The following is a 27191-nucleotide window of genomic DNA, read 5'->3' on the forward strand; positions in this document are numbered from 1 at the left end:
AGGAGAAAGCACCACTGAGGAGAGATGTGTAGAGAGATGTGTAGATAATGCCTTTACTTCCAAGGCTGCTGTGTTGCTGGGAAAGCATGCTCATGTTCTGCAGAGCTGCTGACACCTCCTTCTTCTGTTTTGAGGTCTCCAGCAGTATTAGACATTGGAGACATAAGAATTTATTAACATTTGACAACAGTGTTTTCTCTTCAACTAAGCTTCAAGGCACATGTGGAACCTGCAGATAAAGGACTGGGTGTACAAGACCTACAGAGCATGTAAGTCATGTCTATTTTTTCACAGTGATTGGTTAGTTTACCTATTTAAGAATCAAACCTACTTAACTACCAGTGGTTTTAAAACTGGTTTCATAATAAAAATGAAATGTTATCAACTGTACTCATCTGAATATCATGCAAAGGTCTGAAAAGGATATGGACAAACAGACTACACCCTACTGATGTGTGAATTCAAGCTTCATCATACTAGCATTAACAAAGCAGTAAATGTGCATATGGCACCCTGAATGTACTTTGATATCACTCCATTCAAAAGGTGTGTGACTTTGGTAGAAGAAAAAACACTCTAGTAAAGACAATTCCATGCTCAATATTTCTCTGTACAGTTTATTTTACAGGAGATGAGATGAGCACTGTGGTGCATATAAACTTGCAGAACAACATAGCAAAATACAGTTTAACCATATGAAATAGTTTTACAGAAAGACAGAAAATATGTAGAGGAAATGCCTTCAACACTGAAGGACAAGATCCATAACTGACATCAAGTATCTTCCACCAAACTCTGGCAGTTCACCCAAGCTGAAGATCTGCCCCTTAAATCTTTCCTGCATTCAAATCCTTCAGTTTGGTGATTCCATCATGCACCTTTATGGAACAAAACCCATCCTATAATTTGCACAGTGACCCAAGATTTACTAATTACCCAGATAGAGGCTGCATGATACATAAACTATTTTAAGGGGCCTTGTCAGCCAGAATTTATGGAAAGTTATAAAATACTGGTTAAACGTCTTCAAAAAGAAGTCATTAGTACTGTCAAAAGACAACTTTTCTAAAAGTTTAGAAATTTTTTAGTATTTAGCAAATTACGCAAAAAAGACCAAATAGGCAACCTTATTTTAGTAGAAAACTGTTTAACTGTATGAGTAATGACCTGGCCTACCTCTGAATCCCTGCTGCTGGAATGTCTGCAAAACTTTTGGTAGAATTTTCCTTTCCTTGTCTTGTGCTGCCAGAGGAAATTTAGGAGAACAAAAGATTTGCCCAGTACTACTGCCTGCTTTTTCCAAAATGGATAGATGTTGCTGTCCGTAAAGCGTGTTTCTGCCATAGTGCAGTAACACAGTGGTAAATGGATATCAAAATTCCTTATACTATTTTGAAAATCTCTATCACCACATCAAAAAATATCCAAAGGAACGTGGGATTTCACATTGAGCATTTCCAAATTTGAATGACTAAAATTGTCATGTTGTGCAGATAGGCGATCCCTGAAATCATTCAGCTTTATAGACTTCCAGTACCAGACAAAATTGTTTTAAGTAACTGCTTTAAAGAAGAGTTACGGTTTGTTTTTACAAAACAGCACTAGTTAAATCCCAAATGCCACGTACTCAACTATTTTTATGCACAATTCTTATTCTACTGAGACCCCCATACTGAAGGATGTATCAGCAAATTAAGTCAGTAATTGTCCTTCAAAGCAGTTACGTCTAAGTTTAATATGGCTTAACATTTTCTACTCCATTTTCAGCACTAAGAATTTATGATGCCTATGTTGGACTGCAATTGATTAGTGAGATCAAGGCAGGTCTGTGGGTATGCAGATACCCTAAAAAGAGTGCACAGTACAGAACAAAGAAGGAGGGCTGGGAATCCTGCACGGCTCGGTGTGTACTGGCTGCTCCTGAGTTCTGAAAATTCGTAGGTTGAATCTGTGTATTCTATATGGTTGTAGCAGGTATAGTTTAAATAGGCACTTCAAGGGGAACTACTGGATGAATTTTGGTAGGGTTGTGATAGAAGCCATTGCTCAGTTATTTGTGAGATCAGTAGCCTTGAAAGATCGCATATACCAAAAATGAAGGTCTTGTGCACTCCTGAACCTGAATACAGCAGCTGAAAAGCTTTTGTTTTGAACATCCACTGAGTTTGTCTTGTACGACACACCTGGAACAATTCAACTTAATGTAAGTTGAGGGAATTAAATTTGAATATTTCAAAATTATATACATTTTTTTCTGTAATTATTATGCTATTATTATAAGACATGATTTATATTGGTCTCTAGAAGGTTTTATCCATGTGCAATTGTTAGAATCAGATGTTTCATTAGGCACAAAAGGTTTCTACTTTCAGGAACATGAGATTAGAAATTTAAGTCAAATTGTGCTATGGGTTGGTCCCTTCAGAAAAAATATCCAGAAAAGACGCTGTGGCCAAAACAAAAAAGAGTAACTGCACTTCCAAACCCAGTGGCTTGGAGGAACAATCCGAACAGAAACCAAAACAAGCCAACAAAAAACAAGCACTCCCTACTCTCAGAAAATATCCAAAAGCATGAAGTTCAGGCAGAACATTAAAGAGATGTTCTGTGAACATCTTGGAAAGCGCTGTATCTCAGTGATGGAGCGGTGGGTACAGTAACAATGAAGAAGTAAGAACTGACTGATGCACTCTTATGTGAATAACATCTACCATTAGATAAAGTAATGGATATTATTTAAAAACAACCATTCTTCTCAGGAAAAGACAAGGACTTGCTGATGTGAAAGATGACACTGCCATTGTGCAACAGAAAGACTGAACGTTCCAAATTACTGGAGAACACTGGCACACCAGGCTTGATGCAGCCTGTTTTACAGCCCGTTCAATGCAGTGGCACAGCACACGATGCTATTGCCAAATCCAAAAAACATTCCTCGGTCATCAGTGTGGTGTTGCCACCTACCGGTTTCCTGCAGGCACAACCAGGTGCTGGCCAAGGAACAGGCACAAGGGAACGTTACTGACTTTTGGACACTAAACAAAATTCAGAGAGAGGAGCCTGTTACTGCAGCAAGGAAGGCTCTGAGGGAGATGAGTGCCTAGTTGAGCAGCTCAGATTTCACCGGGGCAGCTCAATATTTTACTAGCTTCCACGTACAATGCAATTTGTCTGTGACTGTTGTCCACCTGGTTAAGTGAGACCAGCAGGCTCCTCTGTGAACTGTCAGATGCCTCCACCATGCACTGAAGGACACCAGAGAGCTCCTCTTGATCGCTATATGAGTTCAGGAGGAATGCCCAAATAGCAAGAATTATTCACAGCAACGCTTTGGTAACCACCACCTCTCGGACTTCCTTCTCCTGTATCAACACATGCTGGATAGCAAAAAGCCTAAGATGATCCAGAAAGCTCAGTGATCAGGGAACACCACACTGCTCTTTCATGACAACAAAGTCCGAACCTCACCTCTAGGAACATGCCCAGCAGGCTATACTAGTGCAAAATAATATGCTGGCTATTACAAAATAGCAAATAGTTGGCTTTTTTTCTGTTCAGAATAAAGCAAACAACTGATCACGCGAAGTCTCATCTACTCACTCCAGGGGTGCCTTAAAGGTGCTGGTTGGGATTTCTAAGGTGCTTCATTGTGAAGGATCCACCTGGGTAAGCAATGCTCTTTTTCTGTCTGTGTGCGATTAAAGAAATAGATGGTCAGAGCCTTTTTTTCACTTAATTTGGGATTTCGATCATTGGGACTGCAACAGGAGAGCTGTCAGCCTGTGCTCTAGAGCTGTGCTCCAACCCCAGCCTACAGTATCACTCACAGAGCTGCTGAGAACAGCATACAACAGCTATATAGATTAAGTATTGGAGAATCTCATTTCTCAGTATTTCCTTGTATATGTACTGAAAGACTAAGGAAAAAAAAAAAGAAAAAGTTTGTGCATTTCTAATCAGTGGCCTGATTTTCAAAGTCTCTGTTATTACCCATGCACACTCTCTTCACCTCCTAGAAACCTCTGAGTGCTCAGCACTTCCAAACAGAAGGTCAAAAGAAGAGTGGACATTTCTACATAAAGACTGTAGAAGATCATTTCCAGCAAGTATTTGAAGGATGATGTAAAAAAGATACAAGTGCAAAGACATTTTGAGAATGTCTGGGCAGTTAGGACTTTCACCAGCATACTGTAAATGCTTCCCATGAATGCTTTATAGAAAACTCCAGTTAGGACAAAAAAATAAAAAGGTGATTTGCATGCAATTCACCATCCCAAGATAGCTATACTTGCTGTCACTACAAGGTTGCAATTAACAGTTAACTCTGCAACACAAAACTCAAGGTGCATAAAGTGCAAAGAAAAGCAGGGAACAAGTTTGCATGCTACCTGTTACATGTGAAAGGAAAAACAACTTTGATATGTACTGTAACTTCAACATGGAGGGAACACAGCTACTACACAGTAGCTCAGGCAGGGCTGCATAAGGGAAGAAGTATTCTGAGAACATAAGCAGGATTCCCATGCCTTGCAATGTTGTTACCATCTTTCATCATCTAAAAAAATAAAATAAAACCATCTCTGAAGATCTTGGTATCAAATAACAGATTTCCTACAAGAGAACAACTGCAGTCTTTCAACAGAATTCCACAGAATCATGGAACATCCTAAGTTGGATGAGAGTCACCAGGATCAACATACAAATGCAACTGGCAGACGTGGGTTATGGACATTAGAGAATCTGCAGCAGGTTGGAAATTTGAGAATTAGGCCTTTTTGGATCTTGCTTTATGAAAGCAATTGGAATGCTGCCAGTGACAGAGTGAACTTGGCTCACGTGGCAAATAGGTCATCGCTTTCAGTTCATTAATTCAAACAGAAATCTGCCAGCAGCATTGGATCCAGAACTAATACTGTTAGGAAAAAAAGCGTGAAAGAATACTTCAAGGAAATACAAAAGGGGCTTCCTATTGAGTTAACGGTGCCTTAAGCCAGAAAATAGAGCATACAGGCAGGCTGGAACAAATGATGAATAAAATGTCAGCATTCTGTTAGGAAGCTGAGGTTACAGTTGCATAAAACTTCGTCTGTTTTGACTGAGAGCACTCAAAGGGCTCAAAGCCACAGGAGTTCATGAAGCCCTCTAGCTCAGACAAGAGCTTAAAAGCTCTGGTTGAAGCAGAAATCGATCACTGGGAAACCAGAGGCTTGGCAGCATGAGACCAGAACATCACTACACCACTTGGGTAGAGAGGGAGCTGCACAGGAGGGCCAGGGCTCTGAAACTCAGGCAGCTTCAAAAAACACCACGGCAAGATGGCCTACAAGATGAGAGTCAGATGCAAATTCCCATGAACTGTACTTCTTTAGGTAAGAATTATCAATGCTGATCAAAAGCCCATTTTCTACTCTGTGACCAAGGAGCCATGTGAAGATGCAAGACAGCCACACCAAACCACAAAAAAGTGTATTATTTGCAGTGACTCAAACAGTAAAAACTTGTATGATGTGTGCACTCGCCTGCCAGAAAAAAGAACGAGATCACACCTGGGCTCAGGACCTATGGAGGCAAGAGTCCTATTTTGCTGTTCCTGTTGGTCAGTTACACTGAAACATCCGTGTGCTTTCCCATGCACGCTGCAGCATAACATGAAGCTTGATCTTGGTCTGGAGAAGTAAAGACTGGGTACGACTGCTTTTTTTGCAATTTATTGGAAGATGAATAAAGAAGTGCTGAAATTCCCAGAGTCACCTCTTAGGAACAAAAACACCATTACCAGCTTTAAAGATGCAGTCCATTCAGAAACACCAGGTCTCCAGCACTCTCTGATTTGTAATGCCTCATGTTGTCCAAGATCCATCAGTCAGAAAGTGCAATGGGGAAAGAATCACAGATCCCACTTTCTGCACTGTGGTACCACAAAGGTGTATCATTCCCAGGAAATAAGATGGAAACTATTTACAAGCAATAGCAAAACACTCCTAATACTTTCACCAGCTAGAAAATTATTATTAAGTCTTATTGTAAAGGAAGCATTTCACGCATTGCCAAGTAGTTCCAAGTGAGAATTTGCTGAGCATAGTAAAGGCAAGCAGCAGCTAGGTGAAAGGGCTCTCCTTGTGTTTTGGAAGAAAAAAGATACAGCGTCCACCAAAATTATCATTCTGTGCAGCTGATGCTTTCCTGCAACATTTCAAATGGATCAAAATTACAAGTAGGAAAACTGTCTAGAAATAATATAATTAAAAACAAACAAAACCAATAAACCCCAAGTCATCAGAAAATTCAACTGAGAATTGAGAGCAGCTTAAGAATGCCTTAGAAGAGGAACGAAAATAAATTTCAGTCCTGAGCAAAACCTGTGCTAATGGACAGCATTTCACGCCCCAAACAGGTAAAATGATAAAAATATGTGGGAAAAAAGTGAGGAAAAAATAAACTGTTATTGCTAACAGAGTATTTCATATATTTAATAAGGAGAATACCATATAAAGTGCACAACTAGCTTGTTTTTGTAATCAAACCATGCTTGTGGTGACAGGTCATCAAGGTTGCTCATTCAAATGTGCAATATGGCTTAGAATACAGGGGTCAACCTTAGATACAGCTCTTAAGTACATCACTAAATTTTGGTCATTGAAGTTTTGAAAGCTCACCATGCATTTGTCGTTTAAAGAAAACAAAAAACAAACCAAAAATACCTGCCCTCCGAAGTACATGGAAGAGACAGCAGTACACATAAGTATGCCAGTAAGAATCATACTGAGGACAGAGTGTAAATGAAAAGGAAGACTGGAAAAGACAAATTAGCACAAAACCTCCCCATTCAAGCAGAACAGAAGGCGAGGGAAGAGTGCGTAGTCTCACTGAGCTCAAGGACTGAGCAATACCTAGGCAAACCATGTTTCAAGTATCAGCATGCTGGGTGCTTCCAACACCAAGAATAAAATTACAGCTGCAAATTCTGAACTGCGTAACGAAAGTGCAGTGTAAGAAGTGTCAGCTCTAACAATCAGTAACACCAGGAACAATGATCCTAAGCATGCATCAGTCACAACACTGCACCCGCTGATGTGCAAAGGTTTATAAAGCTAGTGACACAGCAGAGAAAGGAGCTGAAGAGACATTTGCAAGATGGGAATAACTCAGGTAAATAATTTCTGAATCTGTACTAGTAAAGAAATGGTGGGGAAAGAAAAAAAGGAACAACAGGAAAATGCAAGTTTGAAATGATGAGCCAGAAAAACAGTCACTTGCAATCATATTAAAAAGGTATTTCAGATAAGACTTCTCTGCGTCTCAGCTTGTATTTGTAAAGATTAATTCTCAGTGATCTTCTCACAGCACAGTAATTTGAGACTTGTGAAGAAAAGCCTAGAAGAGTAGATAAATGAAAGACAAGTTTCATACTGCAGAAAAAGGAACATTAACGAGATAAAAGTGGAACAAAAATGTGGATCAAATGGAATAACACTGTTTGGGAAACAGCAACTAACACTACAGTACACAATGAGGAAAGGCCACAGTGGTGAGAATGAAGGTCTCACAGACTCACAAAATGGTTGTTTGGAAAGGACCTCTAAAGATCATATGGTCAAAACCCACTGTTCAAGCACGGCCACCAAGGGCATTGGTTCAAGACCATACCCAGGCAGAGCTTCTGAAGATCTGCAAGAGGGAGACTGCAGAACCTCCCTCTTTCTGCAGAACTTGAAGAATCTTGAGTAAGAGAAGCTGGAAAACAGATTAACAGCAACAATCTGAAAAAACAGTGGGAGAAGAAAATACCTTTTGAAAACCAGTCTCCAAAGTACACAACACTGTACCAGGAGCTGCACTGAATTTTTGGTACATCGCACTATAGATAAGAATGGAGAAACCAGTAAGAATCTGATAAAAAAATGCTGGGCACCTACATCAACACCTGACGCAGTCCAGAATCACAGATACATGGCACCTTTGAAAATCAGGCTCTAAAAAGAGCACAATTTCTCTACACAAATTTGGTAAATAAATATAGCTAAAGGCTCTGATACTCACCCGAAGAAAACAACAAAGAACAATTTAAATCTAGATCCTAAACAAAATGTTAGAGGGCTGTCTTTAAGAAGATAACATGAGAAATTATCCTGCATAAGCAGAAAGCTTTAGAACATCTCATTTATTCCTTGCTATGCAGCCTCCTTCTGTCACTGAGAGCACTCCAACAGCTCATGAGGTAGGTACAGCACAACCAAATCTTTCCTGTTAAATAACAGGGATGGTAACACTTTATAGATTGGCCTAGCACAAAAATGATGATCATAGGTTTATATATCCCTGAGAGGGAGTATAAAGCAGGGAGAACAGGAGTCTTCTCTGTAGGTATTTCCAAAGGGCCATTGTGGGAAACTATGTTATATGAAATAAATGTATTCATACAACATTAATGCAAGATGTGTATGCTTAACTGATGGGGGAGCCAGAAAAGTTTATTGACTTGTCTGTGGTTATGAATGCAGTCAGTGACAGGCCTGGGATTCTTGATCGGCACTTCCTTGCCTCCTGCACTGTGTTCGGTTACCTACTTGCTGGTCGGCCAGAAGCGCACTGAGTGGTTGTTCTAGCATAATATATACGATAGTCATGCAAGGGATGTAGCACAAAAGTCACTGAAGAGTAGAGCTCTCTCTGTACCAGAAAGTAGATTTCTTCTGGAATCTGAGTGCAATTGGGAAACTCTGGCGGGAAGCACAGATCTATTTTCTTCACCCTGGAATGTTCGGTGCTTAAGGCTTAGCACAAGGACCATTTTTATGACTAAATTTAACAGACAGCCTATACAGGCATAAATTACAAGGTGTCTGGTAGTGGAACAACCTTTGCCCTATGCTCTTCTGACCCCTAAAAGAAAACATTAGCCTGGTTAATTCAGTGGGCTCATCACAACTGTAAGAACAGTCTATATTTCCATGTCCACAGGTCGAATATCTCCAGTTTTGTGTTCTTTTACCCACAGTTCCCTGTCTTTGGCAGGATCCACTTTCCGAAGCAGCTGATCCACAAGCTCTACTGTCTGAAATGAACAAAACAAGAATTAAAAAGTCAAGGGTGCATTTCAAGCAGAGACAGTCATAGCTCTAAACTGTAGAACAGGCATGAGCATGCCTATGTGACATTTGCAGACAACTGAGAACTACATGTTCTTGAGCAGGTGAACAACAGCCAGAATGGGAAGCAGGCTTGCCATGCCAGGCAGACAAGTTTCCTACACCAGGCACTGGCCAGTCCATCTTCAGACTCCTATTCTGCAAACTATACCTTGCATCAAATAAAACCACACATTACAGGTCAGCATACACCCCTTGCATTTTAATATTTGAAAACTAGACAGTTTTATTGACTTTTTAAATGAAAAAAAATATCAATACATATACTCCCTTCTCCAACAGGAAATTGTGTATTTACTAACTTTCTTTGCAAGAGTAAATGACCTTGAGGTGCAAGGAGAGCTGATAACAGCTCACACTGGTCAAATGAATTCAAAACCCCAACAAAAAACTGTGATCCAGTAGTATGAAATTTAAGTGGATCAGGGAGTGTTGGAGGATAAGGACTGCAGGCTGGCACAACAGTACTGCTGAAAGCTAACAGCTGACAACATGTAGTTTTCACATCTCCTTTTGATAGGAAGTTAGTCAGATCAGAATGGGGACCATTCAGCTCAGCTGAAGTGCAGCAGAGACCAAAGACATACAAAGAGCAGACTTACACTTTGGTTGAACATGTCTGTCTCATGCCGCAGCTGTGTATACTGGCAGAGATGCTGCCGAATCATCTCTACCCTTTCAACTTCCAGTCTCTCAAGCTCCTAAAGAGGAAGAAATTAAGTACACTTTTTTTGGAAGCCAAGCTTAAATGACCAAAGAAAGGATGATACACAAAAGTTTGCCCATCAGTGCAACACAACCCCATGGTCATGCTTTGGAGTTGAACTCTGTGCTTGCACACTGCTCTAAACTGCAAAGAAGCAGAGACAGCAAGCAAAAGAATTCACTTCATCCTGATCCAAAGGACAGAAAAAAAGGTTGAAACCTTTCCAAAACTGAGAGCACTCAAGGAGAGATAGGAGACACTGTCTTTAGGAATACTGCAAGGAAGAGGGAATCTGTTTCCTGCAAAAAGCTTCGCATGCTGTGTTGCTAGCACCAGAAGTTACAGTGAATAGATGGAGAAGCAGGTGACTGTGTTGGGATGTATGATTCAGAGGGCCTGACTATTTTCAGTGTAATCAGACCCCTAAAAGAACAGTTTTATCTGTTCACCAGACAGTAGGCTGGGACAAGTCTCCACCTCAGAGTGAGTTGACTCAGCTAGCTCAGCTGGCAGTGAGAGGAGCCCAGCAACATTTCAGTTGTAAAGGGAGGTAGTTTCTAAAGGAAGATAGTTTCTAACTTTCCTTCTGAATTTTTGTGCCTTCCTCTCCTCCAGGAGAGCCAGTTAGGGCTGTGGAAGGACAGCATGTCTCCTGGATTCTGCTACTGCTTCTGGGTTTTATACTGATGTATATCAAGACATATTTTTACATGATCCTTAGCTTGCATTTCCACGCAAACCAACCTACTGAGCAGCCTCCAGGCCATGACTTCCCTCTAAAGCTAGGGAACAAAGCTTTAGATTCTCCAGGAACAAACACTGCATAAAAGGAGGGGTGGCCAGTAGGGAGACAGAGGGGATTGTCCACCTCTACTTTGTCCTTTTGAGACCTCATCTGCAGTACTGCATCCAGGCCTGGGGCCCCCAGTACAGGAGGGATGTGGAGCTGTTGGATTGGGTCCAGAGGAGGGCCACTAAAATGATCAAAGGGCTCTCCTATGAGAAAAGGCTCTCCTTTGAGAAAAGGAGCTCTCCTATGAGAAAAGGTTGAGGGAGTTGGACTTGTTTAGCACGGAGTAAAGAAGGCTCCAGGGAGATCTTATAGAGCTTCCAGTACTTGACAGGAACAGAAGGGTGACTGACTTTTTAGACAATCTGATAGTGAGAGAAAAAGGGGCAGTGGCTTTAAACTGAGAGATGAGAGATTTAAGTTAGATGTTAGGAAGCTATTTTTCTTCTCAGAGGGTGAAAAGGTGCGAGCACAGGCTGTTCAGAGGGGTTGTGGGTGCTCCAGTTCTGGAGGCATTCAGGCTGGGTTGGACAGGGTCCTGGACAGTCTGATCTGCTGGCTAGCAACCCTGTCCATGGCAGGAGGGTCGGAACAAGATGATCTTTAAGGTCCCCTCCAAAGTAAGGCATTCTGTTATTCTATGATTAGATTAAATATGCAGATTACATGTGGCTGTGTTTCTAACACCTACCAGTGAGAAAACACGTGTGCAGGTGAGAGGAGGGTCAGATCCCTTATGGGGAGGAAGAACCAATTTTTTCTCTTTTGTTCTGCTTTTGGGAAGATATCCGCCCCCTGAATTTCCATGCATCTATCATTTATTAATTTAGTGCAGATTAAATATTGCACTGACACACTTCTAAATGCTGTGCAATGTACCACCCTGCTTCTTTATTACGAGGAATTTGATGCTCTGTGTTTGTCCAGTGAGAAAAGTACTAGCAAAAGATTTTTTTTTATTTCCCAATTTTGAAAATAACTGGTTATTGTCTAGAAAGTTTCTAAGGAATGACATGAGAGAGAGGAGCTCTTGTGTTGAAGTATATATATTTCAAGGAACACTGCACATCAAAGCTAGAAGAGTATTTTACCATTTTAGTGACTAAACCTGAAGGTATATGCCCTTCAGGTGAACACTGTGAGCTATGTTGATCTTCAGAGAAGTAGAGCAATAGGAAATTAAATTCTGTCTCTTCTAAGCTGGCAACACTCCTGAAGAAATTGTAAAATCATGGGAAACAAAAATTCATTAATGTTTAGTGTATAAATGTTGTGTGTCTTTTCATTTGCTCCTTGGTCATTACTTCATCCTTCCTGGTGAAAATTCCAGCATTCTGGCCTCTACAAAGCTCTGAACTGGTTTTGAGGCTTTTGCAAAGAAACAAGTACATCTGCATTCTCCAAATGATGTGAGATTTTCTTAGAACTGAGAATGTAATATACCAGAGAAGATTTATCATCTAATTCTCCCAGAGCTTCTTCCTGCAACTATTTCAAGCTATTACAACTTGGCAATGTTGTAAACTTAAGATGCTACACAGAGTTACTACATACCAGAGTGGTGGTCACCATTTCCTCAAACCACTTGGACTGGGCTTGATTGTAAAGATCCACACAACGCATCAGGTCATCTCCTGAAAAGTTCAGGACAGCAGCACATTAGTTCTCTCTGGCCATTATGAAGCTTAGAAGGAAACTGTTTCAAATACGCATCCCAAAGTTTTGAAGTTCAGTCCTGGCACAGCTGAACACAGTTGCTGCATGGTATTTATTTGGCACAATAAAAACAATTTCAATGCAATGCATGCAACTGATGTTTAGTATAAGATCAGGTGTTGGGGGTGAGGAACAATGAAGTGGAATTAGAAAATTTTAAAAGGAAAATATGAACACTAAGTAATATTTTACAAAATAACCTGAACTGTGAAAGACAGTTACTACAGTTAAATTAAAGCTGGTCATAGACAGAAAATTGTACCAGAAAAACAAAATAATTAAAATTGGAAATTAATACTAATGAGTTATGGAGCTATAGGATAGTAACCCTGCAGCTAAGACTGCATTCTAACATGGGCTAAAAAAAAAAGAGCATCAGGCTTTAGGTGCCTAAGATCCAGTAGAGCTTTTTTTGCAGCAAACTGAACCTAGCACAGTCATATTAGGACTAGAGGGAATGGCTTCAAGCTGCGCCAGGGAAGGTTCAGGCTGGACGTTAGGAAATACTACTTCTCTGAAAGGGTGGTCAGGCACTGGAATGGGCTGCCCAGAGAGGTGGTGGAGTCACCGAGCCTGTTGGTGTTCAAAGAGCGTTTGGATGTTGTGTTGAGGGACATGGTTTAGTGAGAACCATTGGTGAAGGGTGAATGGTTGGACCGGATGATCCTGTGGGTCTTTTCCAACCTTAGCGATATGATTCTATGATATATTCTCTTTTTCCTGAAGATGCACAATTCCAGTCTAGGCTTCCTTTCTTGTCCAGGGCAGTACCACAATAAGGTGCAATTACTGCAATTTTTCTCCATTGCAGAACTCTGCTCTGATATAGAGGGTAATGTGGGTAGAAAATCTGTCACTCTCAGAGATTACTGCTTTCTGGCTAATAAACTCTCTTTCTTAGTTACGTCTTCACAAATGTTCTAATGACTTGGTCTAGAGTTCAAATTCTTACCGTTCTTTTAGGTGCAAAAAGATTTTTATACACAAACCAGGGAAGAATAAAGAATTGAGAACAGAATTATATAGATCAAGCAAGTGTCAAAGAAGTAAATCCATCTAAAAAATCTCGCATAGACTCAGAATTTAGGAGGCAAGCAAAGTCTATTAAAAACCAAAACCAAAACAAAAAACACACTGAGATTCAGGACTTAAAGGCTAGGCTTTCAGGAAAACTGTGTGCTCCAGGAGACTCCCTAGGTGTCAGACTCTGGATATTCTTAACCTACCTGGGTGAATATGAGACAGTATACAGCCATGAACATGAAAGTCACAAAGCACATGACATGGAAGCAAAAAAGCAACATCACTTGTCAGTAACTGGTGGCATTGTAGAAAGCGTGTAGTTTTAAGGGGCATCTCAGAGTCTCAAGTCATACCATCCACTCGCAGCTGGCCAAAGTTCAAAGCTACATCAGTAACGCTGCATGCACCCCAAGCACTCCAGCTAGGCTGCTGCATTGCCATACGTGTGGGATAAGGCAAGTCCTCCCACTTCCATGCACTGCAACAGTGACACAAAGTCTGGTACAATGATGGGGAGACTGAAGCCAAACTACTTGGCAAACTACTACAAACTACAACTCCTATTTGACCTTCAGCTCTCCCTTGTTTGTTCAATAAACAATTAGTAAATAACTATTACAAACAATTACTGATGACCAAAGTGAAAAAAGAGGTTGTGAATTTGCAGGTGGACAGACAAACAACATTAACCAAAAAGCCCCAACATTAACCAAAAGTCACCAATGAAGTATTTTTTTCTCCTCAAATGGTCGTCTGTATACACAAACTGCAAATTACTCTTACTAGTTTCCTCAAGATCCAGACAGGCTGAGAAAGCTCAGAGTTTTAGATCTGTAAAGGACCACTCTAACACAGGACAGACTGTGAAGTGATGAACTACGGAAAGCTCAGTTAAAATGCATTTGTAGTAATGTTACTAACAGTGCTGCATATGCCAGCTTTACAAGCCTCAAGAAAGACAGTTCCTAATGGATCCCATGAAAGTGATTTGAGTCTCTGTATGCATGCACAAATAACAGCAAGTAAGTTTTGTCTTCACTACAACGTAACAGACACTACTGTATCCTCAGTATGCCTCGAACAGAAATCATTTTAATTGCTGAGTTAACAGAAAAAGACAGAAAGTTCACTTTCAAGGAGAGGTAGGCAGCATAACAAGCACCCACACAGTTGTGGGTAACTGTGATTTAGTGAATAACCAAGGAAGGAACTACAATTTAAGGAAGAGACATCCACAGCTGAGCAAAGACCTGTATCTGCCTTTGACAGGAACTTCAGAAAAGCCAAAAATTCAAACACTGTCCCCCAAGCAACTGTGTAAGTAGAATCAGTTCAATGGGCCTTAATCTTGCGAGTACTTGTGGTCCTGAGAAAAAGAACAAAAGCTAAGACTGCACTTAGTTTGAGCTGTGAACCGCACCGTTTCAGCCAGAAATTGAGAAAAAAATAATACAGTGGGGTGGGTCATGCTACCTTCACCACTTACATGTGATGTGTAGAGACGAAGCTTGCAGTGAGCCCCTCTGAGACCTCCAGGGACTAAAAAAGTACTTTAGTAGAGTATTTGAGCATACCTGAAAAAGTGTGAATTTGCAGAACCATAATCACACCAAGGAAAGCCCCGGACTCCTTGCTGCCATCTGGATGCCCTAGCTGATAGGTGGAATCAGGCTCCTTCTTTCTTGTTCTTCCTCTGGACCCATAAAACTTGCCTTCCTGGTTGCAAAGTAACCCAGCTTCAACAGGAGCGATGCAGAATAATCTTACCCCAGAACACCCCACAATTTGCTTACACTTCTTTGTGGCTGGGGAGCTGTGTGTTTAGATCTCTGATTTGAGAGAGCCTAACCATAGACCTGCTGCATTCTAGGCAAGCACCAGCCTGCTACATGAGTGGCAATAGGTCTTGCGCTGGCAGATTTTTCAGCTGAACTAAAAACAATCTGAGTAAGTTACAAGCATATTTTGAAAACCCTAAGGAACTTAAAAACTGAGGGCTCAGATAGGAGACGGGCATCTCGTTATCTCAGTGTGATCAACATCAAGGCACAACATGAGTGTTTCTGTCTGAAAACTAAAGCATGTAAGCAAGCTAACTACATTGACTAAAACTGGACACTAATTCCATTTCAAAGACACATCAGGCTATGACAAATTTCTTTAACTCCCACTAATAAAGTTTCACAAACATTGTTATCTCAGCACACCTTTACAAAACACAAGTACAATTCTACAAAACACTCTCCTTTTAGTTCAGTTATCAAAATCATCAATCATTTCCTGATGTCATATTAGAAAAACCTGGCTTTATTTTTTCTTTGAAAAGAATTCTCCACTTCCAAGGTTCACTGCAGGACAGCTGGACTAGACGACCTTTTATTGTGCCTTCCAACTCAAATCATTCTATGATTCAGTTAGATTTCATTGCTGCAGTGTTAAAAAGCAAGAAACACATGGATGGATGGATGGGCAGCTACATCCCAGTTATCCATGCCACGATCTCCTAGCTGCACTTACCTCCCACTGGCTCACAACTGCAGGTACTCACCTGCCTGAGTAGACTTCCGCCTTGCCTTTTTAATTTCCTCTTCTGTCTTGTTGCTGAGCTTCACCTCCAGCTGCTGTGTTTTCATTTCCAGATCCTTCTGTCTCTCTGTCAAAGCTTTCCGGGCCTTGGAGTAATTAAAGGTCATTTTTTTTTACATGAAAAGAGCTTCCAGTTGCTTTCAGCCATCTATGACTTTTTCATACATGTGTCAGTAAGAAGTCAGGGATTCTGCATAAAACTGGGTTCTAACTAGCATTCAAATTCCTAGGACATCATATAGTGTTCAAGGAAGGGTCCTACCACCATATAGAATTTTTCACTGACAAAACTGCAAAATCATCTGGACTCTCAGGTCTATTTGCCTTACTGTACCAAAAGGCATCATCAGATTGTAATGTTCCTTATAACTTTCTCACTCTTTCTGGAACAAAAAGGATCTGAAACCTCTTCCAAATCTCTTAACCAGATACCTCTTACATATGCTTTTTTCAGTACAAGTTGAAGAATTTCAACTACATTACAGAATTTATGTTCAACTACCTTCTAGTTTCAATATATATTTATCAGCAACTTTAACAATAGGAAATTTTAGACTTACTTTAGAAAAACTAATTCAAGTCAGTGACAATAGCAGTTCATAACATAGAAATTAATAACCTGAGACCTGTTTACAACTGATTACTTAAATTACCTTAAATTTCTTTAAGATTATAAGACCTGATTTATCAGTGTAATTAAATTTTACAGACAAATCAGCAAATTGTCTAAACAAATAATCAGAAATACCAATGCAAGTTGTCTTCTCATTTGCTGAAGTTGCCTAAATACATAAGGAAAACTTGTTCTGCCCCAACTATTCCACTTGTTACAAAATAGGTCATATTGTTCTTTCTCAAGTTAGAGGGCCAAAAATTGAACTTGGATGATTTGTTATAACCCTGCAGTTTTCCCACGTCACACCTGAGAATAACTTAAGATGCTCTCAAAGCACTTCCTGAATTTTTCAGTTCAGTGTTAAGGATAGTAGGCTTAGTTTGGCAGGTCACAAGAGGGAGCTGCAGGAAAGCAATCTGGTGAGAAGCAATGTGTGTCATCTGGCAAACTGCAGACATAGCTTTTTTTTTTTTCTTTACCACTCTATGTTCTCAAGTCTACTTCTTCTGATTCACCCTTTTCAATATTCCTACTGTCTTCTGATTCATCTTTTTCAATACCCCTACTGAAGACTGTAAAGAAAAGTGCTTTCTCTGAATATATACAGTCTAATAATCTTGTCCATCCTGCCACAATTTTGCCCTTGAGCAAACTTTCTCATATGCACTCTGATCATTAATGGAAGTTCACACAACCTCCTGGGTTAACTGTGTGATGTTTTCCTTTCCAGCTCATACCCAAGAGCATGCTGAGTGAAGATATCGTGACAAAGAACAACACAATTCAGCCTGATCTTGGCAGCTGAGCCTACTTCCCAACTCACAAGAAAGCTCTTTTCATAGGCACAGCTCTATAATCATGACCTCAGCTACCTACTGGCTACTTAAGTTAAAACAGCACCTGAAACTAGGGTGCTGCTGTTTGCTGTGACACAGAAAACTGGTACTAGGAGAGTGTTTGCAAACTGCTGTACCAAGTTTGAGCTAACTTTCTCGGCCATCTGCTTCCACTGTACAAGAGGATACTGAAGTGGATGAGCCTTTGCTGTTCTCATGCAGTGTCTCTTTGAGGGCAATACATTTGACTTCTGGACACACATGAGCTAAGAGTATTTCTATCAAACGTATCAGAAATAAGTTATCCCAAACTGGAAAAGAGCAGATGCAATAAAAAGCTAGCTCAGCATTAACACAGGAGCACTGGCTGCAGCTCCCAGCATCCCAAAATTCAGCTAAGCACCAAACCACACCTGGAGCCCAGTAAGGCATAACCAATAGCAGAAAGCACTCAGCAGAACTCTTTGTGGCTCCTTGTGATAGAACAGAAACTTTTCACGAGGCAGTTGTTTTTGTGTTCCAGACAGCAGCATCTCAAATTCTCCAGTTTGTTCTCCACTCCCACCTTTTCAACCGCTGCATAGCGGCTGGCCAGCTGCTTCCTTAAGTCTGCAATATGGTGATCACACTTCTTCATGTCTTTCTTAAAGTTCTCTCTGAAGTTGAGCAGGGGTTTCTCTACCTCGCTCTGAAGCTGATAAAAGAAAAAGGGAAAATGGTATTAATGAAGAGTTAGGCAGTAATTTCTGGCTTTTCTGCTGACCAGAGATGATCAAGAAAGAGTAAACAATACAAACACTGCAGACACAGGCAGCGTTATACTGCAACATTTCTCTTGCCCAAGTTAGTTGTGAGTGATGCTACTACATCACCTCCTCATAGGACAGCTCTGCTAAGGGAATATTCACTGAGGGAAGCAGAAAGGCATACATTTTGCTTTCTTCTTTCTCTGTTGAATCCTCTCCACTTATATGTAAGATCAAACTTCATGCAACTATTATAGTACTAATTGCAGTGCTCCAATTCTGACCTAACTGATGCAATTTACCCACCCAAAAGAACACAAACGAAAGTCACTAACCCTGACTGCAATGAAGTGACCCAGCACACCGAGGTTATGTGTCTGTATGTACTGACAAAAGGGATCCATTAATGGCTCATTTTATTTATTTATTTCTGCTAGATATAAGGGAGCCAAAAGAGAAGTCTTGAGCAGTTAGCTGAGCCCCTTCAAATAATGGTAAGAAAACCACTGTGAAATGGACTCAGGAAAGACCCACTGCGAGCACACGTGACTGCAAGTACAGGTACTTACCTCTTACAGTCCAGATGTTACAGTCAGTAATACTTAATTCTGACAGAGTCTGTATCCCATTGCTCTGTAATTTTCTCATATATATATGGTCTTGATTGATTGGAAATGCACTCCGAAGGGATGAAGTCATTTCACCCTCCCAGAAGCAACCCAGTACTTTTTTTCTATTGTCCTTCCAGTGCAGATGCTGGGTTCTGCTTATGCAGTTGAGTTTGGTCCTCAGTCACCTTTCATGGCCCACAGTGGAGCAATATTAAATAGTCCCTAAAACCAAGCATTTTTTGCTTTCCTGTACAACTATTTTAATGGAGAAAGACATTTCACTCGAGTTCAATACAGCCTTTTGACAGAGAGATGCTACAGAGATAGCCTAGGCCCCATGGCACTTCCTAGAGAAGTTAATAAAGCTGACATTGATAAGGCAGCTGGAGAGTAGCACCAAGGTGATCTAATATTGCCTACAATTACTTGAAAGTCAGGGAGCCAAATTCTTCTTCGTAGGCCAGGCAATATCACAACAGATAATGGTCACAAATTCTGTCTTTGGAAGGTTCAGACAGAATATAGTTTTTAAAAAGTATCACGAGACTGGTAGTGGAAAATTGGTACAGGTTAAACAGAGAGGTTGTGAAATTTCTATCCTTAAAAGATACTCAAGATTTTGCCAGACAAAGATGTAGGTGACTTGATCCACTGTGGGTGATAATCTTGCTCTCAATGGGAATTTGGGCTAGAAAACTTCAGACAATATTTTTATGACCCTCTGGTCATGATGACCCCAGACAAGCTAATAAGGAGCTGTTTGCAGCTTTGTGGTCCAGCACGCCTGTACAAGTTCAATACCTGAGGTAGAAATGTATATCTGTGCCAGAAGCATTTCCACTGCTCAGTGAAAATAAGAACTGTCACAGAGAGAAGTTCTGCATGGCTTCAATAGCAACTGAAGAGGCAATGTATTATAACTGATAGAGATGTCTGCATGCAACTGAGTTTGAATTAGCTGAACAGCCAGAGAGCCCTTCAGATCCCTCCATCAATAAATGAGCTAACCTGAACAAACAATCCAAGATGAGTCAATCAGCCTTGGAAAGAAAGACAGAAACCTGACTCATCTGATCCAAGCAGACAATGCTGCAAAAACCCTCAAAAAAATCTCTAGAGCCAGAGAAATAAAACAAGAGAAATTTCAGTGGTAATTGTCCTTGACCAACAGAAAGTTAAGGTATTTATTACATGCATTTAATAATGAGATTGGAAAATTTTGAGATCCCCAAAACAATGGGAAATGCATCATCAAGAGGGTCAAAATGCAAGCGAGTCAACTTTCTCCATTTTTGTGTGCTGGACATTAGAGAAGACTTTTCAGTGACAGCAATTATCTGCTCCATCAGCACTATTTCCAGAATGGCTGGTAAAATACTACCATAACCAGACCAGTCCCCCATTACTTACTATGGTACATGCACATCTTCTCTTCTAGAGCAGAACTCACCTCCTGGAGCTCAATGAGAGATAATCATCTGGAGAAGTGTTTCAATCCCGTGACAGCCTTCATGAAGGATATATGCACCTGTGTGCATCTATCTACAGTTGCCATTCCAGTCTCTACACGCATCACTAATGCAATAATACCCACTTTCTGAACGCCCCAAGAGCACTGTCACCATCTCCAATGTATTTGCTATCCCTTCTCATGTAACAGCATTGTAAGTATATTCATTGTCAAGTTTACTTTTGATTACTCTTGGTGTGCCCTGCATTGTGCCAGCACTGATGGATTTTATCAATGAGAAATGCAATTACTACTTCTAAGAATTTTTTTTTCTGAACATAACAGCAATAATCAGTATTTTTAAAAACACCCTGTTAATAAAAGAAAGCTGGACTTAGGAAAAAGCAGGTAAAGGATCGGTGTTGAGTTCAGAGGATGCCACAGGAGCTTCTGTGAAGGATTTGAGGAGCAGCAAAGCAATAAGAGTCCTATTCATTGCTTGACTACACTTACATGTCACTCAGGGTGCACTTCCTCCCATTGGAGATCAATTTGGGAGACCAATAGGGAGCAAAAAGTATTTCACTAATTACAAGCTTGAAGTAGAAATTGAAGCAGAGCAATGGGTTACCAGGGCAGCAGCTAGTTGCCTGAGTAACCTCTGCATAATCACTTACTGCAGAGCTATAATTTTCTTTCAGAACATGGCTGTTGTACTTAGATATCTGCATCTATATTGAACTTGATCACCCACAGAAGTTAACACAATTTAACAGGATGCAAGCATATGTCACATGTGGTGGGAAAAAACAGATCTGTACAAACATATTATACAAACAATAATTTGTATAAGAAGTCCCCTTGGGCATCACTTGAGAGAAGACCTGAGAATAACAAAAAGTTCCCACTGCCCTTTTCAGATAGGCTAACAACATGATCAAGTCATAGTCCTGGTTCTCTTCCTTGCAGACAGGTAAAGTAGGTTCTTGGTGAGAAACCAAATAGTATTATTTTTGTTTCTTCCTCTAGAGAAGTAATCTGTACAAGCTTGAGGCAAGTCATCAACTAGAGGGCAAAGATTTTTGCAACAGGGAAAACAAACCATTTACCTTAGAAGAAAATTTGAGATGAACCTCTGCTTCATCAGCAAGACTCTTCTTCAGCTGAGCCCAAGCCTCTCCCAGTGTGCTGAAAAAACACAGCGTAGCAATGATCAGTGCAGTTTTCTGAACATCCTTACATCAAGACTGATCAGGCAGCTTCATATGACACAACAAAGATTTGTAGCACACCACGCTCTGCAAAATCATGGGACAGTGACAGCAGAAATCTGCGAAGATAACTGGTCTCTGTGACCAAGGAATAACTAATCACATTTTCACTGTATGTGGCAGTTCTCTGAAAAAACTGTTTCTAATCACCCCCAGCTGCAGAGATTCCACAATGCCCTTAAGAAAGATACTCTATCTTATCCCTAAAATTTTGAACACATATTTATCCAATATTTATTATTATTTTTCTTTTTTTATAATTAAAATAGATCTTCAAAAGTGGAATTTTCCTTTACCTCTTCTACTTTAAACACTAGAGTCAGTGAGCAAATTATCCTAATTCTCTGTGCAGAAGCCGTTAAGTATTTGAAAAATATCAGGTCCTTTCTCCCACCTTTTTCTGTCAGAGAAGTTATTTTCCAGACAGTGTAATTTTAGGTACAATCCTCTATACCACAGGTGTCCTATCTTCCGGTTTGCCTGGGCCACAGTGAGTGAAGATTGTCTTTGCCGCATACAAAATATACAGTATAGTTATTGTATATAAGTAACAATTTCTTTTAATATTTTTCATTAAAACACAAGAAAGAGGGCAACAGAATTATAAGACCAGTAGGATATTTGACCTTGCTTTTGTGAACATAATGCATCAGTCCGGTTTGATGGAAGTGGTTGAAATCTTAGTGAGTTCTGAAGATGCCTATCGGCTGCCTACTGGAGATTTTTTAATCTAATTTTACTCTTCCTGAAAACAGCCGTTCACAGATGTATGTATTGTCAAAAAAAAAAAAAAAAAACTGTATCAGGGAGATTCAGATTGGACATAAGGAAAAGTTTATTACAACAAGGGTGGTGAGGCACTGGCACAGGTTGCCCAGAGATGTGATGGATGCCCAATCTTTGGAGACATTTGAGGTCAGGCTGGACCAAGCTCTGAGCATCTGATCTAGCTGTGTCTCTGTTCATTGCAGGAGAGTTGGACTAGATGACATCTAAAGGTCCCTTTCAACTCTTAAGGATTCCATGGTTTTCTACAATTCTACAAAAGTGATTATAGGAATAAGGTGTGATTGTGAAGTAAGAGATATCTTTCTTTGGGAAGACAGATCTTATAAAAGTCCAATAAAGAGTCCTGATCAAATCTGATATGTAAGCAAGGCTGCAAATTTTTTGCTGTTCACAGGACAGTGAACAGTCATTAGCCAATGTATGAAAATGCATGACATGATTTTTCATAACTTCAGCTTGCTGTAACTTAAGTTTCATTTTGAACGCTATCATGGTTTGAAATGTAGCACAGATAAGTTGATTTCCACCTTGAAGATACACGTTTGACTCATTTAAATGAGTGGTCAAATCCACCAGAAAGCTGAGTCTGTGAGCCATTCTTCATCTTCAAGTTCCAGCACAAGTTTTCCTTCTGTTTCCATAGATGATTTCGTTTCATTTCACAAATGATAAAATCCTTTTGGCATTTCACCTCGACGCAGCCACCTTCCTTCAGAAGAGGAAATGATGACCCCACAGTCAGCACTCACACTTCTACAGAACTCCTGGGATTGGTAATGATTCAGTCCCCTGAACTTCATGAAATTCACAGCTTTCATGATAGTGTAAAGTGTACAACATGTGGGTCTAAATCAGGCCGTGTGTGTGTGGCAGGCCTCAGAGGTGGGTCAGCCCTGCACTGTGCCCTCCTCTGCACAGAGTTCCACTGCCACCCACACTCTGTGCTTGAGCTACATGCAACTGACTAATGAAAAATATTGCTAAAAATCACACGATAGTGTTAAAGGTTCATGATCTTATGAGGCTGCAGCTAGTCGCTGCCCAGGGTTACATGTGGCCCACAGGTTGGACATGCCTTCATTAGAACCTCTCCAACAGCCTAGATTCCTCTTAATGTGTCATAACAAAAGCTACGTTGTCTTCCAGTTGCTAAACTGGTCACAGACTACCTTGTATCAGACACTCTTTCTTCTGTAGATCTCAATGTGATTGCTTTTTTAGAGAAGAGCATGAAGTTGTTGATGAATAAGCTTGTGATTCACTATAAACAGATCCTTCTCCCACAAACTGTTATGTAACTGTATCCTTCACATCCTTGTGGAAGCATAAAACCTGGTACTTTTTCTTTACTGAAATGAATTTCATTTTTTTTTCAGCTCATTTCTCTAGTTTACCGAAATCACTCTGAAATGCAATCTTTTCTACAAATTTTATGGCAGCCCTCCTAGATTTGCCTCATCTCTGATTTCAATAAACACATTCTTTTTTCTATCACAGACCATTAATGAATATATTGAAAAAAAATCTAGACTCGAGACAAACTCTGTGGAATCTCAATCCATAGCTACTCACACAGCTAAGTGGAAAGCATGATCTCTTACCCAGTTTTGAACATCAGCCTTTCGCCCATTTTTCTTGACTGCCTACAAGAATCTCCCATTGCCAAAAGCTACACTAAATTAACAGCTATGATGCTGATTCCTTCTTCCACATGGCCTGTTATTCTCATACTGGAGGGATTTGGGTTGTTTGACATCATTGGTTCTGTATTCATCCACAATAATTGCTCATCACTTTGTTTTCCACTAAGTGCTTCTAGAAAGCTTGACTGCTTGTTCCATCACTTTCTAAGGTTATATAAAGCTGACTGATCTACAATTTCACAGATCCTTCTCTCCTTCTCCCCCAACTCCTTTTCAAAGCCAGTCATATTTACCCATTCCTAGTAGCATTAAAAATTCCCCATCACCTGTAATTTTAAATGGTCTGTTGCTCTGGTGAGTTGAGCCCCTTCAAGCACGGTGAGAAAATAATAGTAATGTTTATATATATATATATATTTACAAAACAAGTGATGCTTAACATAATTGCTCACCACTTGCACACCAATGTCTAGCCAGTCCCCAAGCAGTGGCTGACTCCCCTAGTCAACTCCCCACAGTTTTATAGTGTTCACATGATGTCATTTGGTATGGAATATCCCTTTGGTCAGTTTAGGCCAGCTGTCCTGTTTCTGTTCTGTCCCAGCTTTCTGTGGCCCCTAGGCCTCCCACTGGCAGGGTATTGAGAGAAGCTGCCAACAACTAAAACACTGCTGTTATCAACGCTGTTTTTCTCCTGAAGCAGAAGCACAGCATAATATCAGACTCTATGAAGAAAATCAACTCTGTCCCAGCTGAAACCTGGACATAAGTTTAGATGCTTAGAGAAATAACTAACACAAGGCTGACCTCTTATCTACTGGAAGCAGAGAAAACATCTTGTGAAGCTTCACTCTCAATAGAAACACAATGTCAGAACTAGGGTGAGGACAGTAATTTGGGTAGACAGTGATAGGACAGGGGAGGGCAGTTTTAAACTAGGAGAGTGGAGACTGAAATTAGATATTAGGAAGAAATTCTATTGAAGAAGAAACTATGAGGGTGGTGAGGCAATGGCACAGGCTGCCAGAGAGGTGTGGGTGCACCATCCTGGGATGTATTCAAGGCCAGATTGGATGGGCCCTGGGCAGCCTGACCTAGTGGGTGACAACCAGCCCAAGTCAAGTGTTGGAGCTCAGTGGGCTGTAAGGTCCCTTGCAACCCAAGTCATTCTATGATTTCCAGCCTCAGATTTCAGTGCTTAGACAGTTTGCATTGGAATAGACAGCTAGTTATTTTTAATCCTTCAGGAGTGGTATCTTCTCATAATTACTAAAGAACTGTAGTCTAGTCAAAGTACACTGCTTATTATCTTCTTGATAATTTCTGAAGCGTTGCTGCTGTAGTTTGTTCTGCAGTCTTTGTTAAGGCAAAAAAGTACTGGTGCCAGAGACATCCCAATGCCAGGAAAATGAATAGCATTCGACTGTGCTCCTCAGCAAGGCCTCTTTGATCCTTCCCTTTCCAGCAATGAATATGCTTTCAGCAGCATATTTATTCTATACACTCCTCCATATTCAAAGTAGTTTAGTATGTATACATGCTAATCCCTAGGGGAAATACTGCTGGTCCCAACAAGGGTAGCATTAAACACATCATTAGAAATGCAAGGTTTTTTATAGGTATTGCTAAAAATTTACCATGAATATTTTCAAAATAAAAATATTCCACACCAATTCTGTCTTTCCCAATACACCCAAAATGCTAAGCTAAATACACCTCTCCTGAATGGAAGAGCTCAGGAAGAATGCCTGTATCTGTGTGGGAGGAATGATTTTAATGTTAGAAATTCTTGTCTTCTGCTAAAGTTACAGAGACAAACTTACCCTTCTTCCTGAGCAGCCAAGGAATTCTGAGACAGTTTGGACAGGTTCTTAGCATATTCCTCCTCAATCTTTATCCTACACACACACATAGAGAAAATAAAAAGACAGCGGTAAATCAGCACTAACCCAGAAATCCACACACATAGTATAAGGAAAATCTCTGTATTTTAAGGGATCTTGCCGCAGGAATTTTCCTTTTAATCTTCAGTGGTTGGCACCAGTTTCGAGATCTCTCTCTCCCATCCATATGCTAAAAATGCAGTGGCAAGAACATGGATACATGCAGAAGAGCAGATGTGATAAAGTTGGAAGAAAAAACTAGTTCTGGAGCGCAAATAACAAGGACAAAGTGTTTCCACAGTACAATGGGAACTGTCTGCAAAATTGGGCTCACTCAAGAAGTATATGCCTCAATGTGCTGCTAAACATGAAGTCACACATCCTTGAAGCAAAGATGAGGGGATGCAGCTATACTGAAAAATTCTGAGTGAGAGTGAGCAATGTGACATCATCAGCAATCAGGCTACAGTTGACCACTGGAGGATGGTTTCCCACAGGAAAGATGTGACCTGAGGAGAATAAGGAAGAATTTAAAAATTCACCAACAGCAAGTGAGAGAGATCAAGTCCATCTGATTAAAGAGGAAGAAATCAAGTGGAAACATGGTATCAAGGATCCAGTATATAAATGGCCTCTCCATGTTTGCCATGGTCCCTGAATCTGGGGTGCTCGACTTCACTAGTGACATCAAATGCTTCCTAATTGCCATTACAGATGACAAGGCTGGTGAATACATGGCAGAGGCTTTTGCAACCAGTGTGCAGGAGGGCAGCCCATGCCTTTCACCTACCCACCCAGTGCTGAAGCAGGGTCCTGGTCCTTGACTGCATTCACTCAGCAGCACCATTCCAGTAACTAACAGCTGAACTTGCCAGCACTGGTAGGGAGGAAGAGTGCAGGATTGCTGTAGGAATGGCCACAGGGAGAAGAACCATTAAGCAAGGTGGTGGCGGTAAGTTCTTACTGCACATCAGGGAGGGGAGGAACAGCTAGTGGTTCAGAGGTGACGTGAACCGTGCTTGAAGCTGAACTCCAGCTCCCCTGATGATTTTTACCTAGCCAAACATTTGCAAAGTTCTCCTGACTAGGGAGGACAACTGCTTTGCTGACTTTCAAACAAGTTTGCTCAGTTTAGCACCTCTGACGAAGAGCAGTGTGGCACCCAAATGGAGCAGCTCCTCATTCTGTGCTGAGCTATACACAGTTAGAAGAAAAGTGAGACAGAAGGTGGGATATTTCTGGCATAACAGCTTGCAGTAGCTAGCTGAACACACACTGCTCTGTGTGGTGCATTCAAGATAAAGGGGTCCTTCTAACTAGCTACATCTAACATTCTGGGCTGATGGAAATATGGTGTGGATGTTACTCTGAGATGC

General features: G+C 40.6%; 1 protein-coding gene across 15 annotated transcripts in view; it reads right to left on the reverse strand.

Annotated features, from left to right (window-relative positions):
* Positions 1-589: 589 nt before the first annotated feature.
* GAS7 (growth arrest specific 7) overlaps positions 590-27191 on the reverse strand; it is a 111358-nt gene continuing 84756 nt past the window's right edge. For 8 of the 15 annotated variants that reach the window (XM_015295213.4, XM_015295214.4, XM_015295212.4 and 5 more), the window contains 8 exons: positions 25756-25830; positions 21895-22005; positions 21339-21417; positions 17988-18116; positions 15933-16056; positions 12200-12279; positions 9752-9850; positions 590-9055 (listed from right to left, as the gene is read on the reverse strand). In XM_015295213.4, the coding sequence (XP_015150699.1) occupies positions 8942-9055; positions 9752-9850; positions 12200-12279; positions 15933-16056; positions 17988-18116; positions 21339-21417; positions 21895-22005; positions 25756-25830 (811 nt within the window). In that variant the 3' untranslated portion in view covers positions 590-8941. Of the gene's footprint in view, positions 9056-9751; positions 9851-12199; positions 12280-14958; positions 15101-15932; positions 16057-17987; positions 18117-21338; positions 21418-21894; positions 22006-25755; positions 25831-27191 lie in introns of those variants that run through there. The other 7 variants (XM_004946058.5, XM_040649936.2, XM_015295217.4 and 4 more) reach the window with 2 other exon arrangements.

The sequence above is a fragment of the Gallus gallus genome, chromosome 18 (genome assembly GCF_016699485.2).
Source record: "Gallus gallus isolate bGalGal1 chromosome 18, bGalGal1.mat.broiler.GRCg7b, whole genome shotgun sequence".
NCBI lineage: Eukaryota > Metazoa > Chordata > Aves > Galliformes > Phasianidae > Gallus > Gallus gallus.